The 15,773-nt window shown below is 34.4% G+C and overlaps 1 protein-coding gene, 1 long non-coding RNA gene and 1 pseudogene across 2 annotated transcripts; all 3 read left to right on the top strand.

The window, feature by feature from the left end:
• Window positions 1-644: 644 nt before the first annotated feature.
• On the top strand, window positions 645-2,365 carry LOC108165642 (uncharacterized). The gene is made up of 2 exons (XR_001777542.1): window positions 645-899; window positions 1,690-2,365. It is a non-coding gene; the product is annotated as an uncharacterized LOC108165642 (long non-coding RNA).
• A 2,593-nt stretch (window positions 2,366-4,958) lies between these two features.
• Window positions 4,959-9,069, top strand: LOC103461727 (interferon-induced protein 44-like; annotated as a pseudogene).
• Window positions 9,070-11,959: 2,890 nt separating this feature from the next.
• Window positions 11,960-15,680, top strand: LOC103460044 (interferon-induced protein 44-like). The gene is made up of 6 exons (XM_008402017.1): window positions 11,960-12,067; window positions 12,708-12,909; window positions 13,210-13,368; window positions 13,494-13,662; window positions 14,062-14,162; window positions 14,908-15,680. The coding sequence occupies exons 1-6, from the start codon at window positions 11,988-11,990 to the stop codon at window positions 15,067-15,069; spliced, it is 873 nt and encodes a 290-aa protein (XP_008400239.1). The 5' UTR covers window positions 11,960-11,987; the 3' UTR covers window positions 15,070-15,680.
• The last annotated feature ends 93 nt before the right edge of the window (window positions 15,681-15,773 follow it).

Consider the following 15,773-nt stretch of genomic DNA (forward strand, 5'->3'; position numbering starts at 1 on the left):
TAGTTATTCTGTGTGGTGTAGATTTATTTAAGGACATTTTGAGTCATGATAAGTTTGTGTTGCACTGGAGACAACATGCATGTTATAACTGGATCTCACAGAATGTGCAGTTTCAGTTTCAGCTGCAGCTCTGAAAGAAACTTTCTTCTTTTCTTTCAAACACCAGGATGTAAAACTGATGGCTCTTCTAAATGGAGTGGTCTGAATGCTACTTCTTCTAGGTTTACAGATCTGTGGAAACAATTAACCCACAATTAACCCTAACCCTAACCCTAACCCTAACCCTACAAAATACATAATCTTCATAGAATATGTTCTTAAATTTAAAAAAAATTATATCATTTAAATTATACATTCATAGAGATTATCATTTTGTCTTTTACTGTTAATGACTGAACTTGAATGAAATTTACTTTAGTGTCAATTATAAACTGCTGAGGTGTTGCCAAGAATTTAATCATAATATTTACTTTGTTTTAACTCCTGTTACTTTTAATTAGAAGATATGATTAAAAGTATTTCATGACTGCTCTGGTTTTTGAAGCTGAGCAGAGAACTAGTGAGTTCATCTTCCATTTTTACATGTTTTGTAATGTGTGAAAGTTTGGCAGATATTAATGGCAACTATTGTGCAACTTTTTCAGCAAAGAGTGAAAGATGGTCTTTGTCCAGGATTTCCAGCTTTTTCAAACCTTCAACCCCAGTGGTGAAGGTCCACTACACTCCTACCAGTGATACATTTGGTGCTGATGCTGCCATAATGAAACAGTTGAAGAACAACTTAGAGTCATCAATGCTGTTGGAAGAAACAACCAGGAGGAACTGCAGCGTCATCATCGTCTTCTGTCCAGTCAGCAATAGTTTTGAATCTGATATAAAGTTGACCATGAAAAAAGAAGGTAATGAAATAATTTATACCTTTACATTCAGTTACCATTTCTAGCATCTGATTCCAGCTGAATAGTTTTGTCATATTATTTGTTGCACTTAAAGGGTAATTAAAATTTAAAACCAAAACAAACCTCCTTTCCCAGTTTTTCATCACTATTTAATTCTTGTCTATAAGATGTAATGCTAGAACTTCTTGCACAACAATCTATTTAGTTTAAACAAATCAAGACTTCATCTTTGTTCACTATTAACAAATGACATTTAAACACTGAATAATTTTGTGATGCTAATTTATATAGATTTCAACAAACCCTTCTGATTAAAAGCTAAAAATGAGTGTTTTCCAGAAAACATGTAACAATGATAAGGGTTTGATTACTGTAAGGCCAAAGAAATCAATGTATTATTCAGAAAGATATAAATAAGTTTCAGTATGTTAGTTTTTAATAAAATCTTAGGAAAAACAGAACACTTTTTATCCTATTTGATATCAGACCTAAACTTCTAGATCTGAAAGGCATAAAGTTTATTTCAACCAAGATAATGAAATGTTGGATTTTTATTTGTGCAAAAAAATAGAATTACCCTAAATTACCAAACAAAAGTGAAAACTGAAGATCCTCATCACAATTTTGGAGTTTGATCCATTTCTTGGTTCAGACTGGTGTTGGAGGCCAGGATTTAATCTATTAAATTTGTTCCAATTCTCATTTCTAGATTTAAGCAGAGAGAATTTTATTTTTTTTTGATGAATTTAACTCTTCATGATGATTACTTTATATATTTTTTGTTTTCCAGTCTCATCATCTGGTAAACCAGTCATTCTGGTTCTGATGCATCACACCAGAGACCCGGACTATTCCACTGCAGGATGTGACGCCTCTGAAGTTCTGAAAAATGTGTTTTATGTCCATGTTTTTTACCATGAGACTGTAAAAGGATTACTGACATGTAATCAAAATGACACGGCAATCAAGGCCATTGAAAAAAAACTGAAAACCTACAAGCAATAGATAACATTAGCTTTTTGTGGCTATATCAGTCTTGTTTTAATTTTCTTATCCCAATACATTTCTGCAGATACCATAACAGCATGTCATCAATTACTGATGGAATAAAAGAAGAAAAACTTTGAATTACTGAGCTTCTGACTGCAAACAGATCATTTTTCTTCCAACTGTTTTCAATTCTATTTTTTCTGAATATGTTTCACTCTGACAATGTATTTTACAGCAAACTACAAGCATTTTGATTTCATGTAAGTTTTAGGGCTGAAACTAATCGGTAAAATAAAATAAAACAATAAAAGAAGATAAACAAATGTACAGGAGATTTTCTGTTCTGGGTTTGTTCCACAGTTAACTTCATGCTGTAAAACTGCAGTCAGTTTTTTCCTCAACCTCATACTGAGAGACTTTGAATGTTATGCAGATTTGAAAAATGGAAAAGGTGGAAATAAATGTAGTATTTCTATTGGATTAAGAGGATGAGATCTGATTTGTATGAATTTTCGTTGCAGATGTTGATACTGGAACATATCAACAATAAGTGTCATGTTTAATATTCATTGGTTTGATTGCTACACCTTCACTGTGAGACAAAAACATCACTGAATAAAACGGAAGAATCTGTTTGATTTATTTTCATTTGTGTTTGTTTTTATTACTCTAATGTTCCACGTGACAGACAGGAAGGTGAGCGGCACGGACTGTTTTCTCTGATTTCACTACTCAGCTTTTTATGTGACATTAATATGTAGTAACTGTAAAATCATTGTGATGAAACTTCACCCTGTCCTCTGCTGCTCCAGTCTCACCTCCTGCTGACAGCACCGATTGGTCCCTGTTCGCCTTCGGTGCAACTTTCACCAGAGCCGTCTGCATCAAATTGAGGCAACAATGTTTAATTAATTCTCAACTATTGTCTCTAACTGCTCCTGTTTTATGCATTTGATTGAAGTTCAAAGAAATAAGCCTAGACTCTTCCAATAATTTCAAAAGTATTAGATATTTGGGAGAATTAGGTCATAGAAGAAAAATATCTGCATTGTGTTTTCTGTGAAGTTAATTGTGAAGTTTTGAAACTAACATATTGTAAGAAACATCCAGTGAGCCCCTGATCGATGAGGTTTTAGTTTGCAGCACAGCTTTAATGAATGTGCTTCAGCTGAGAGAAGTCATCTCTGTTTTTATTCAGATAAAGAAACTGCACCCTTATTAGCATTAAAGAATTACAATATGTGTTCAATTGTATTTAGTAATAACATAGAGCACCCTCTAATTTTGAAATAAAAGATTTCCATCCTAAAGTGAAACCTGATTAGTCAGAGTGAATAAGAATTACCACGCTTTCATTAAGATAACAGACTCATTTTTCAATTACTTTTATTTTTATAAAACAAACAAAAGAAAAACACTGTTCCAAATGAATATTAAAGCTATTAAATAAGGTAATAACCGATCAGATCGTATGCTTTCCTGACTAAGGAATTTCCTTTCAGAAGACCTGTTGATGTTCTTTGTTATTCAAATTATATGCCTCACTTAAAAATGAACTTAACACCTAACCCCTTAACTTTCACCCCCAAAACACAGAAACAGGTAACACCTGGCTCACTCAAGAGACCAATATCAGTCAACCTGGTGTTTGAAAAAAATAAAAATCAGACTCGACTTTGTGCAACATTTTGGTCAGCAGTGACAAAAGATCCCGCTGCTGCCGAGGAGTATGTTTTGTTTTTTGTTCTTTTCATGTTACATAATAGATTTCTGTCTAAGGGGTAATATGTCAATATTTGCTATGAAAATAGCTAATAAAGCTTGTAAGCTGCTGTGAAGTCTTTTCTCTAGTGTTTCTATATCACTATTCATCGTCATTGACTTTTATCATGTTGACCTTGACGTTAAAAAACGTCGTGCGACCCTTAATAAAGGCACATTACAAAATAGTTTGCATATAATTCTGCACCAAGTGACATCACAGTAAACAGCTGAGTTGAGCTGTTTGTCTACTGCAGAGTCTCTCCATCCCCACCCTGCACCACCCTGCACTGAACACGTGACTTATAATAAACCCTGCAGCTCATTTGAAGCAGCAGCAGAAACTTTCACTTTCAGTCTGCAGAGCTTCTGTTTATATATAGATCAGGATGAGCTAAAATAGGAGAAATACAATTATCCAGACCTCAGATAAATGAACTGACTATTTCTCTGGCACTTTACAATAAATTAGAGTTCCTTGTAAAATAATTCATGTGTTTTTTCCTTCAAGGCAGAAAAAAGTGTTTGAGGTTTGAAGAGTCGAGGCAACAAGGGAGGAAAAATGTGTTGGTAAGGCTATTGCTGAAGGAAACCATAGGGGTGGAAACAGGGGATCTTTAATCACTCTGAAGTGAATACATTTGTGGTCAGAAAAGTGGAGATGTGGAAGATAAGGCCTCTATGGCACAGATTCTTATGAAGTGAGATCTAGTTGAGCCACATGGCTAAGTGGTAGAGCAGCTGCACCTTGGAGTCTTCTGACCGTGTCGCAGTTGTTTCCATCATTTTTTGTCCTCTCCTTCTGTCTTGGTTGAGTGAAACCTTTTGCACAAGTTGGACACACTGCGCACTGTGACAAACACCTTTAAAATGCTTTTATATTTTGAGAAATATAACAAAATTCAGATACACAAAGTGCTAAACAACTCAGGTTGGCAAATTGGCATCAACTTGACTCATTTATAAAACATTTTGTTTTCCCAGATGTTCTTATCCACAGACAACCTCAGTCTTGCTCGAATACAAGCCCAAATAGTCTAATTAACTGGTGGGTTTTATGTGGCTTTATTTAAGTTGCACGTGAAAATGGTTAAGTTTGATCAACATAATGGAAAGCTATTTAATCCTGTGCAGTAGTTTAACCAAGTCGAAGCTCTTATCACTGCAGAACAGGCAAAACAGAAAGTGAAAGTAAAAGGGATTTATCAGAAATTACGTGGTTCATCAGACCAGCAGACGTAATTTAAGGGAGGAGAAGGTTTCTGCTGGTTCATTTTGCAGCAGAGCAGCAACAGCAGCAGGATCAGGATGGCTCGACAAAATGAAAATATAGTTAATCTAAGACTAAGTAAGTGTATTTTACTTCAGATGACTTTCAAGATATTTATATGAATTAATTCAGATTCAGCAAATCATACTGAAAAAAATCTGTGTGATTTTTTTCTGTTAAAATCTGTCTGAAAAAAGAAAATCTGTAAATGGGTGGTTCAGAGTAAGTAACCACCCATTTACTCTGCAGTGACCATCATAAGTTTTTACTTTACTTTCTTTTATCTTTTTTAAAAGGGGGATTACTTGGGGTCCCAGCATACTCTGGTAAGTTAAAGTGTCAAATCCAATGCTATCTAATGCTTCACATTCACTGCCTTCAGGATATTAAAATGTTATTTGTGTCAGTTTTAATACATTTGGAAAGACTAACTTGATCAAAGAACATCACTCAGCTACAGTATAATTAAAGTTTTCTTTTCTGTGTTTTCTCTAAAGAAGTTTGTGTGGCTCAGTCTTCAAGTGAGTTATTAGATTAAGATTCTGAAAATGTTACAGTCATTTTGCAAAATAATAACTTAGCTTGAAGAAAATCTTTCAGGAACAGTTTAACATTTTTTGTTGTTACTTTCTCTAAAGAAGCTGAAGACCCTGCGTCTCCAAGTGAGTGATTACATAGTTTCTGAAGTCTTCCAGTTATCTTTGCAGAATAATAATTCATGTTTCTGTTCAGCTCTGAATGAACCGTGGAGGGAACTAAGCTGGGGGTGAGTTTACAGTGAAACTGGAACATCTGATCAATAACAGCCTGTTTACTGCTGCTGAGTTGTTTGAGACTCTGCTGAAATGTAAAGTTGCAGCTTCAGATTGCAATGGAAAAAGAAAAAGCACAGAAGAATTAAGTAAACTTAATGTCTGTTTGCTAAACAGACATTATTATGGATGAATTATTTATAATGGAGGAAAGGAAAAATAAAAAAAGATCTGACAGAAAAGAAAAATCTCTGTCAACGTTGCCCATCATAAATGTGTACCTAAAGAAGTCTGCACAGCCCGGTTAAACTTGCCATCATGCTTTGTAAAAATAAAAATAATAAAAATAAAACTTTATACCCATTTTCAGAACATTTCTTGATTTTTATTTGACTTGTAACCTAATTTATATGACAAATCTGTCTTAAAAATAGCAAAGTATAAGATGAAAATGCTGAGACAGCTTGGTCTTATACATAATTTTCTTGAAGATTTTGATTCCATCATTCATCTTTGGGCTCCATAAGGAGCAGTCAGTCACCGCAACATCATATTTGTTTTCCTGTTGCCATGCAGACTCCTTCATCTGAAGCCCACGGAGTTCCACTTTTTGTACTTTTACAATCTTCTGTCCATTTTTACTCAACCAACTACTCTGCACAGCTTTGCAGAATAGTTTTATTTTTAAGTAGCAGGTAGAATGGTTTGGATCTCTTTTATTTTGTCAGACAGCAGATCAGCAACAGCTGGAGAAAATGTCCTTAAAACTGGACAGTGTTTCATAACTATTAAAAAAATGGGAGTTAAAATGGTCAGGGAGCCTCCAAGCACTGACACACACTTAGCATTAACATCACATCTCTCAAACACCAATGGAGATTCTTAAATCTAAATGGGTTGGGATCCGGTTAAATTGAATATTTTCTGATCTGTCTTGTTTAGGACAGAAGTAACCAACTGACTTACTTTACGTTCTCAGACAAAAACAGAATGACCTTCAGTATGTACAGCAATACAAACCTGAAAAAGACGACATCAGGTACCTCAGAATCCTCCTTTATGGACCAGTTGGAGCTGGAAAGTCCAGTTTCATCAACACTGTCAGTAACGTCCTCAGAGGTCGGATGACGATTCCTGCTTTGGCCAGCGCGACCACGTCTGATAAAAGCTTCACAACAAAGGTTTGAAAATTACGATGCTTGTTTTTATATTCCAGACATTTATTGGACCAATCAGAAAATAACTGCTTCAGCAACAGGAGTTTTCTCTGGATCAAAGTTATTTTCTACTGTGTTTCAGTATGAAACTCATAAACTAAGTAAAGGACGAGGAAGCTCAAAGACATTTTATCCTGTGGTCTTCAACGACATCATGGGTCTTTAAGACGGGACAGACAGAGGAGTTTATGCTGATGACATCAAACTGGCTTTGAGAGGACATGTGAAGGAAGACCACAAGGTGCAGCAACTGCATGAACAAGTTATAAAAAATCTACATGAATGAATGAATGAATGCAGCCCCTTGCTTAAAAACCAGAGTTGTGTTTGTTTGACGTACAGTTAATGCTGTGTAAATTTTACTCTTTTCCGGTTCAACCCAGTTGCTCCTGTATCTCAAAATGACCCAGGCTACAACCCAACTCCCTTTGCTGATGACAAAGTTCATGTCCTGGTCTGTGTGATGTCAGCCAACACTCCACAGATGAAATCATCAGTTCTGGAGAAGATGAAGAGCGTCAGAGAAGCAGCCAGTGACCTGGGTGAGTTTACACAGAATGATCTTATTCAGATTTCATGTTAATAGAGCAGATCCATAACAAGGTCCAGTTCAGGGTCCAATCTGATGGAAACTTTATCTGCATTCATTGACAATTGCTGATAAAAACACAAATATTATTTACATAAGTGAGTCTCTTTTCCTTCAGGAATTCCTCAGATGGCCATGATGACACATATAGATGAAGCCTGCAGTGAAACTGAGAAAGACTTGAGGACTGTTTACAAGAGCAAGTATCTGAAAAAAAAGGTGAGTTTCAGTCATTTTATTCAGCGCTGTGACTTGCATGCAGGTGAAGAGCTATTTGACTTGTCATTTTGACAAGTCAAATAATCATTTTTCTATAGTATATAGTCCTTTTAAGACAGACACAGAGAAAAGCAATTTGTCCACTTGATTGATGAATTTGTTTGCTGTATATTTTCAACACTTATGGATAAATTATTTCCACATGGCCTACATGGAAGTAGTCTGAGGCGAGGCAGTGTAGTATTGTATCTCACCTGTGGTGGCGCTGTGTCACATTGCCAGTTCACTTGTTTAATAATTATGCATTTGCTGTACATGCTGATATTTAGAACAGAGAATTAGGGCCACAACAAGAAAAAAATTTATTCAATTAAGTTATGCAAATAAAGTAATATTATGAGAATAAAGATGCAAGAGAAAAGACATAACAGTATAAAGTCATGGTTTTAAGAAAATAGTCATATTTTTAAGAGTATAATCCCATACAAAAATAAAGTTAAAATTATACGAGGATAAAATTATAATACTACAACCTAATTATCAAAATATTTTCACTTTCTTCTCTTATTAGTAGAGACTTATGTATCATTTTGATTTTATTTTCGTGAAACATTTATCCTCATAAAATTCAGATTTTATTCTCAAAAACATATATGACTTTATTCTCATACAATTTCGACTTTATTCTCGTAATTTAAAAAAAATAAATTCTTAGTATGGCCCTAAAACTTTGTTGTATACATTCCAAAGCCTTTCTAGCATATTTAAGAAGTGTAACATATTTACTGACTGGCCATAAAAAGAAAATGAGAGACATGCAAGAACTAAAGTTAGACTTAAATGAGTTTCATTTAAAATTAATTAGCGAGATCAAAATAATCTTGCTAATTAATTTTAAGATTTTATATTAAAATCTTAAAATTATATTACAATTTTAATATAATTAAAATCTTATATTAAATTTTTTTTTAATTTTTCCTACTGTCTTATTTTTGAACGTCGTATTGATGAATAGCTTAAAAAAACTGAATATTCTGTCAAAACTGAGATACAAGCTTCCTTAGGATTTGTAAATCCAAATTAGACTCCAGAGAAGTCAGTGCCTCACCAGCCATGAACCTCACTGCACATCCCTGGTTCAGCTATATGACACAAAAAATGTTTCAGACTGTAACTGACTGGTTTTTACTGTTCAGATGAAAGACTTCAGCTCAGCAGTGGAAATCCCCATGAACTGCATCTTCCCTGTGAAGAACTACAGTGAAGAAATCGACATGAATGATGATATTGATGCTCTGATCCTGAGCGCTCTGAGGAATATGATCAACTTTGGAGACGACTTCATTGAGAAGATTTAAACTGAGATGTAGAGAAAACAGTAAGATGGAACAGGTTCAGTTCTACTAGGACATAGTTAAAGTTTCATTATGTTATGCTAGGTTAGGTCTTTTTAATTTTCGAGTCCAGTTTTGGACTTGAGACATAAATGGAAACCAACATTTAGCGGAAAAACGTTTCAGTTTTTTTTAATGGTATTCTATCAGCGAATAAAAACTTGATATTTTTAAGCTAGTATAACAATAGCAAACATTATTGGAATGTGTTCCTCTCAGTTTACAGTGTATAAAATTAGGATAGACACAAGTTATGGGTGTTGCAATGTGATTTAAAATGCCATTATGATGGAAGATGGTAACAGGATCATTTTCTCGACAAAAATTGTTTTAAATCAAACTATAAAAATGTCCTTTTTACCGCAGTTGTTTTAGTTTTGTATTTCTGGGGAAAAAACTATTTTCTTTTGTAAAATCAATGCTCATGCATTTATACCCTTATGTTTACTAAATTGTACTGCTTGATAAGGTGTCTTTTATCTCTGCTTTTCATGTAAAGCACTTTAAATTATTCTTTGTGCAAAGAGGCTGTACAAATAAACTTGCTTTGCCTTTTCTTATCAGTTTCAGATTGCATAAGCAGTAGCTATGCAATGATATGTTAATAAGCATGTCCGAGCTGTTGGGTTGATTGGAGATGGTGTAAGTTTTATGTAAGATTAAGATTCAATGTTCTATTAGAAGTTTGAATAAACATTCTCAATGTCACCTACTAATCTTGTTAGTTTATCAACTCTTGGTTAATTTGTTGAGAGTTGGATTCAACACATATAAACTATAGCTAGCTAAGCATGATCTTCATGATTCAACAAATGAAAATTATGTAATTGATATGTGTTCTGGTTGTGGTTAAAAAAGGTTCTGTTTCTGCAAGCAACGTTTGGAAGATATGAATGTGGTTGAAACACCCCTGGTGGTCAAAAGCCCATGTCATACTTTTAACATTCTTCTGTTTTAGACATTACTACATTTAGAAATATGGTAGTTCAGACCATTTTTTGACATACCACCTCAAGAAGAGAAGAAACAAATAAGGAATTTTTAAAAAATTATTTTAATTTGGTGATGTATGAAGAAGCCAGGTTTACCTAGCTTCAATGTACATATAACAGAGAAGAGAAGCTGCCTGTTAAAGCTATTTACTTGTGCCAAATTGTTCTTCTGACAGTTTGGCACATTTGATTGATGGGTTTCTACACCAGGGGCACAGGTGTTTAAATTTTCAGATTTTTTTTCTCAATACACAGATAAAACCATAAGTTTATATACACTGAATGAAAGGACACATACACCTTTTTTCATCCCAGTTTGATGCAAAAGCAGATAAAATGTCTCTTGTTTTAGGTCATTCAGAGTTAACCAAACAATTTATATTTGCTAAATGTCACAATAATGAGAAAGAATCTGTCAGAGATTTATTAATTGATATTTTAAACATCTGAAGCTTACAGAATGATTATTGACTCTAAACAATGACGAAAAACCCAGATAATTAAGCCATGGCTTTGGAAACTTCTGGTAGATGAAAGATGTCGATTTAAGTTGACACCTGTGAAAAAAAATATTTCTTGTTTGACATGTTAGGAATCTAAGTCAAAAGAAATCAGCCAAGATATTGGGGAAGAAAATGTGCAGCTGGACTAGACTGGTTCATCCTTGGGAATGATTTCAAGAAGCTATAGGCGCTGTATTCATCTGTCCAAACATTATAAATATAAACATGATGGGTGTAGTGACTATTTGTCCAAAAACTCAGTTTCCAAAGCCAGGACACCATCATAAGTGTTTCCCCTCATTGTTTAAAGAGACAGTACACATTCCAAATGTAAGCTTCTTATTTTGAAGACAATAGCTAAATCTCTTCATATTATTTCTCTCATTAATATGGTGTTTAGCAAATATCCACAATTTTGATCATTCTATTTAAATTAAAGAGAAGTTTACTCTGATTTTACTTCTGACAGTGAGGAAGTTAAATAAAGGAAGTTAAGAAGTTAAATAAATGTTTGGCGCATGCAAACTTCTGGTTTCTACTCTAGGACAGGGTAAAAGGTTGTGATTAGTGCAAAACACCATTATTATTTATTTATTTTTTCCATTTGCTGTTTATCTGCTTTAAGTTATAACTGAATTTTTTGCCATGTTTTGCAACTGGTAAAATAATATCACTGCAGGACAAAGAAATCAGAAAGTGAAAGTAAAAGAAAGTTTTACTGCAAGTCATGTGATTTACCTGAGCTACAGATGTTATTTAAGGGAACAGAATGTTGCTGTTGATTCATTTTGCAGCAGAGCAGTACCATAATATGGCATTTCTCATGGACATATTTGCGCGTGAGTGCATTTTACTTCAGATGATTTTTCTACATATTTGCAGGAACAGATTCACAAAAGCTTTGACAAAATATTTAATGCCAACAGAAGGCATCAGATTATTTTTGTCAGATTCTGAAAGTTTCTGTTTCAGTCTCAACTGAGGATATTTTTCAACAGTTAATGTGGTAGAAACTATGTGCAGAATTCTTTATGAGCAGCTCATTCACTCTGCAAGGCCCATCATCACATTTTTCTTTTTTCATAGGTTTCTTCCGCCAAGTCATGGAATCTCCTCGTAAGTTAAAGTGTTAAAATCAATGCAACCTAATCCTGCAAATTTACTCCCTTATGCTCCTGATGCTGTAAATGACTTCAAGGGAAAGTAAAGATATTAAATGTTGTTCACGTCAGTTTGGATAACAGTTAACAAAACTTTACTGTTAAACTGTTTGAATTTGTGACTGACTTGATGAAAGAAACTCCTCCAGGACCAGTAAAAGTAATGTTTCTTCTTTTCATTCTCTACAGAAGATGAGGGTGCTGAGTCTCCAAGTAAGTGATAACATTTTATTTCTGAAATATGTTTGAGTCAGCTTCACAGAGTTATAATTCATGTTTCTGTTCAGTTTTGGATGAACCATGGAGGGAATTATGTTGGGGGTGAGTTTACAGTAATGTTGTCATAATTAATTGATAAAACCACAAACACACAGAAGTACAACGCTCTGAGTTTTCTCATTGTGGAAAAGAATATTTTCGAGTCAAAGTTCAACTTTGTTTTTGGATAAGGACAGGTTCAGGGAAAATGAAAAGGTCTAATATGCAATTATTAAAGCTTAAAATGGTTAAATTATCGCTTGTGTAGAAGAGGCATGGGGATTTTGTGTTTCTTTAAAAGGTGTGTTGGATGAAAATGTGACAGTTAAGGAAACAGAAATATTATAGAATAATAAACTGCTGCACACCTTATATCAGAAAAAAATCTACTTAGCCATAAATTAAGCTCAACTCTGCTTCTGGGGTTTTCTTGACATTTCTTGAATCCTTTCTAAAGTCAGAGCTTGCAGAAATTTTTTTTCTCTATTTTAAACAAAAAATTGCATCTTTCTTTAAGTTATTTTCCATAGAAGTGACGGAAAATGAAATGTATTTTAGTACTTCATCGGGAACGTGATTTTTTTCTAAATGATTTTTTTCAAAGCTTCACCAATTGGTTGGTTTTTTGTACTGACCTCAAGAAGAATAGTTTATGCAGCATGCTCAATGAACAAAAACCAACTGATTCACTTTGTGTTCTCAGACAAAAACAGCAGAATCTTCAGTATGTTCAGGAATACAAACCTGAAAAAGACGACATCAGGTACCTCAGAGTCCTGCTTTATGGACCAGTTGGATCTGGAAAGTCCAGTTTCATCAACTCTGTCAGTAACGTCATTCGAGGTCGGATGACGGTTCCTGCTTGGGCCAGCACGATGACGTCTGACCAAAGCTTCACCAAAAAGGTTTGAAAACTAAAATGCTTCAGTTTATTTTTCAGAACCAAGTCAATACTGCTGCAATACAAATAAGCTTAAAAAAACAGCTTAGCAGAACCAGATCAGGTCAGACTGGTTTCTCTAAAATGTTGTTTGAATACTGAATCTGTCCAGATTTATCTGTCTGCACAGATGGAGATTAGCTCCGAACTTCTTCCTGTTCCTGTCTGTTGATTCTGGTTCTGTGAGACTTTACTGGACCAATCTGAAAAATAACTGTAAGCCACAGCAGATTTTTGTCAATTACCATGTTTTTTTCTGTTTCAGTATGAGACCCATAAGTTCATTAAAGGACGAGGAACCACAAAGACCTTTTACCCTCTGGTCTTCAACGACATCATGGGACTGGAAGACGGAACAGACAAAGGAGTTCATGCTGATGACATCAAACTGGCTTTGAGAGGACATGTGAGGGAAAGTTATAAGGTGCAACAACCGGATGAATAAGTTCCAAAAAAATCTACTCTAATGACTGAATTAATCCAAAATTCAAAGACCAAAGATATGTCTGTTTGAAAGAGTTTCTGCTGTATATTTTGTTTCTTTTCCAGTTCAACCCAGTTGCTCCTCTATCTCAGGATGACCCAGGCTACAACCCGACTCCCTCTGCTGATGACAAAGTTCATGTCCTGGTCTGCATGATGTCAGCCAACACTCATCAGATTAAACCATCAATTCTGGAGAAGGTGAAGAGCATCAGAGAAACAGCCAGTGACCTGGGTGAGTTTACACAGAATGATCTTATTACAGACTAGATCTATAATAAAATCTACCATCAATGTTTCTGGTTCTAACCTGAAGGATTTGTCATTTACTTTAAACCTTTTGAACTGATAAAAACTAAGGCTGCCAACATTTGTGATTAATCTTAAAAGTTTAAAACGTTTATATTACTTAAATCATATTAATTGCATTCATTATTTTGAAGTAAAAGCCTCCTCCCGGTGAGTTTACAGAAAATAATGTCATTTAGACTACATGCTGACCAAACAGATCCATAACGAGGTCCACTGTTAGTGTATCTGGCTCCAGTGTGAAGGAGACTCCATCTGATTTCATTGTCATTTATTTTAGCCTTTGGTACTGATAAAAACAAGTATTATGTCTCTTTTCCTGCAGGAATTCCTCATATGGCCATGATGACACACATTGATGAAGCCTGCGGTGAAATTGAGAAAGACTTGAGGAATGTCTACAAGAGCAAGTATGTGAGAAAAAAGGTGAGTTTCAGTTACACAGTTCAGTGAAGTAACATGCAGCTAATGGAGGTTGGCAGGTAAAATATTAATTTATTCTTGTAGTATTATGACTTTTTAATGTTTGTTTTTTTTTTATTTGGTACGGTCCTAAAACTCCATCATAGGTATTCCATTGTTTGTCTAATACATTTAATAAATAACTATTAAGTCTTTCTGATCCACCATAAAACTTCAGTGAAAATACACAGGGCGAGGCCAGTAAATTGTCTCACTGGCAGGGGACAGTGCTGAACTCCGTAAGCTCTTCTTCTATGCATTATAAAGTGAAAACAATTGGAAAAATACAGTCAATCGTTTCAGGATGACTCTTTTCCTTGGAGATCATCTGTGCTAAAGCTGCAAGATTTTTAGAAATGAAAGGAAAACAAGAGACAAGCTAGGGAATGTTTACAGAGTGACATAAAGTATTCATGGGGAAGGATAGAAGTTTGGACTTTATATACAAATAAAGGTGAGACTATACATGAGTTTCGGGTTTAATAGTACAAATCCAAAAAAATACATTTAAATTGCACTGTTGAACATCATAGTATTGATGAAAAGCATTTAAAAAAAATAACTAATTATGTAAAAATTGAGATATAAGCTTCCATTTGGATTTATAAATCTGACTCCAGAGACGTTAGTGACTCACCACACATTACCTGTTCAACAATATAACAAAAAATGTTTCAGACTGTTAATGCAACTGGTTTTTACTGTTCAGATGAAAGACTTCAGCGCAGCAGTGGGAATCCCCATGAACTGCATCTTTCCTGTGAAGAACTACAGTGAAGAAATCAGCTTGAACGATGATATTGATTCTCTGATCCTGAGCGCTCTGAGGACAATGGTCGACTTTGGAGACGACTTTATTGAAAAGATTTAAACTGAGATGTAGAGAAAACAGTGATGTGAAGAAAGTACAGATGCATACAATATACTGTATATCCACATAAAGTTATGTTAGGTCATATTAACTGGAATGCGTTTTTGAACTTGAGAATTAAAAGAAACATTTTGTAGAGGAAGCAGTTTTATAGAATTATTCAAAAGTAAAATCTTGATATTATCTTTTTAGGTGAAGCGTGGTGTTTAGGTCAGTATACCAGTCAGTATACCAGTCTAAAGTAGAAGCAGCTCCTTCCAACTCTCTATGAAAGTTAGTTTTCATTATCTTAAAAACTCTAAACAGTTCTTTTCTATATTAGTCTGTCTTGTGTTTTTAATACTGTTTATGTGAATTTTCCTTTATCTTTTTAATTTGTTATGAGTCTTTCATCTGTTTTTCATGTAAAGCACTTTAATGACCCTGTGTGCAAAGTGGCTGTACAAATAAACTTGCACTGCCTTTTTTTAACCAATTTTACATTACAATGGTTTTTGCCATGCAATTTGATACAATGTTAATCATATCTAGACTGTCCAGTTGATTGCTGTGACTTTTACCTCYTGTTATGTTGCGGGTCAATTTGACCCGTTTCAAAGTTTAAAATTTTTTAAAAAATAGTTAGAAGTATTTTTTCTGCATGACACTTTTTCTATTTGTCCTAATAGGTGCACTCTATGTATAAAATAAAAATGGTTCATTTT

The sequence above is a fragment of the Poecilia reticulata genome, linkage group LG2 (genome assembly GCF_000633615.1).
Source record: "Poecilia reticulata strain Guanapo linkage group LG2, Guppy_female_1.0+MT, whole genome shotgun sequence".
Lineage (NCBI taxonomy): Eukaryota > Metazoa > Chordata > Actinopteri > Cyprinodontiformes > Poeciliidae > Poecilia > Poecilia reticulata.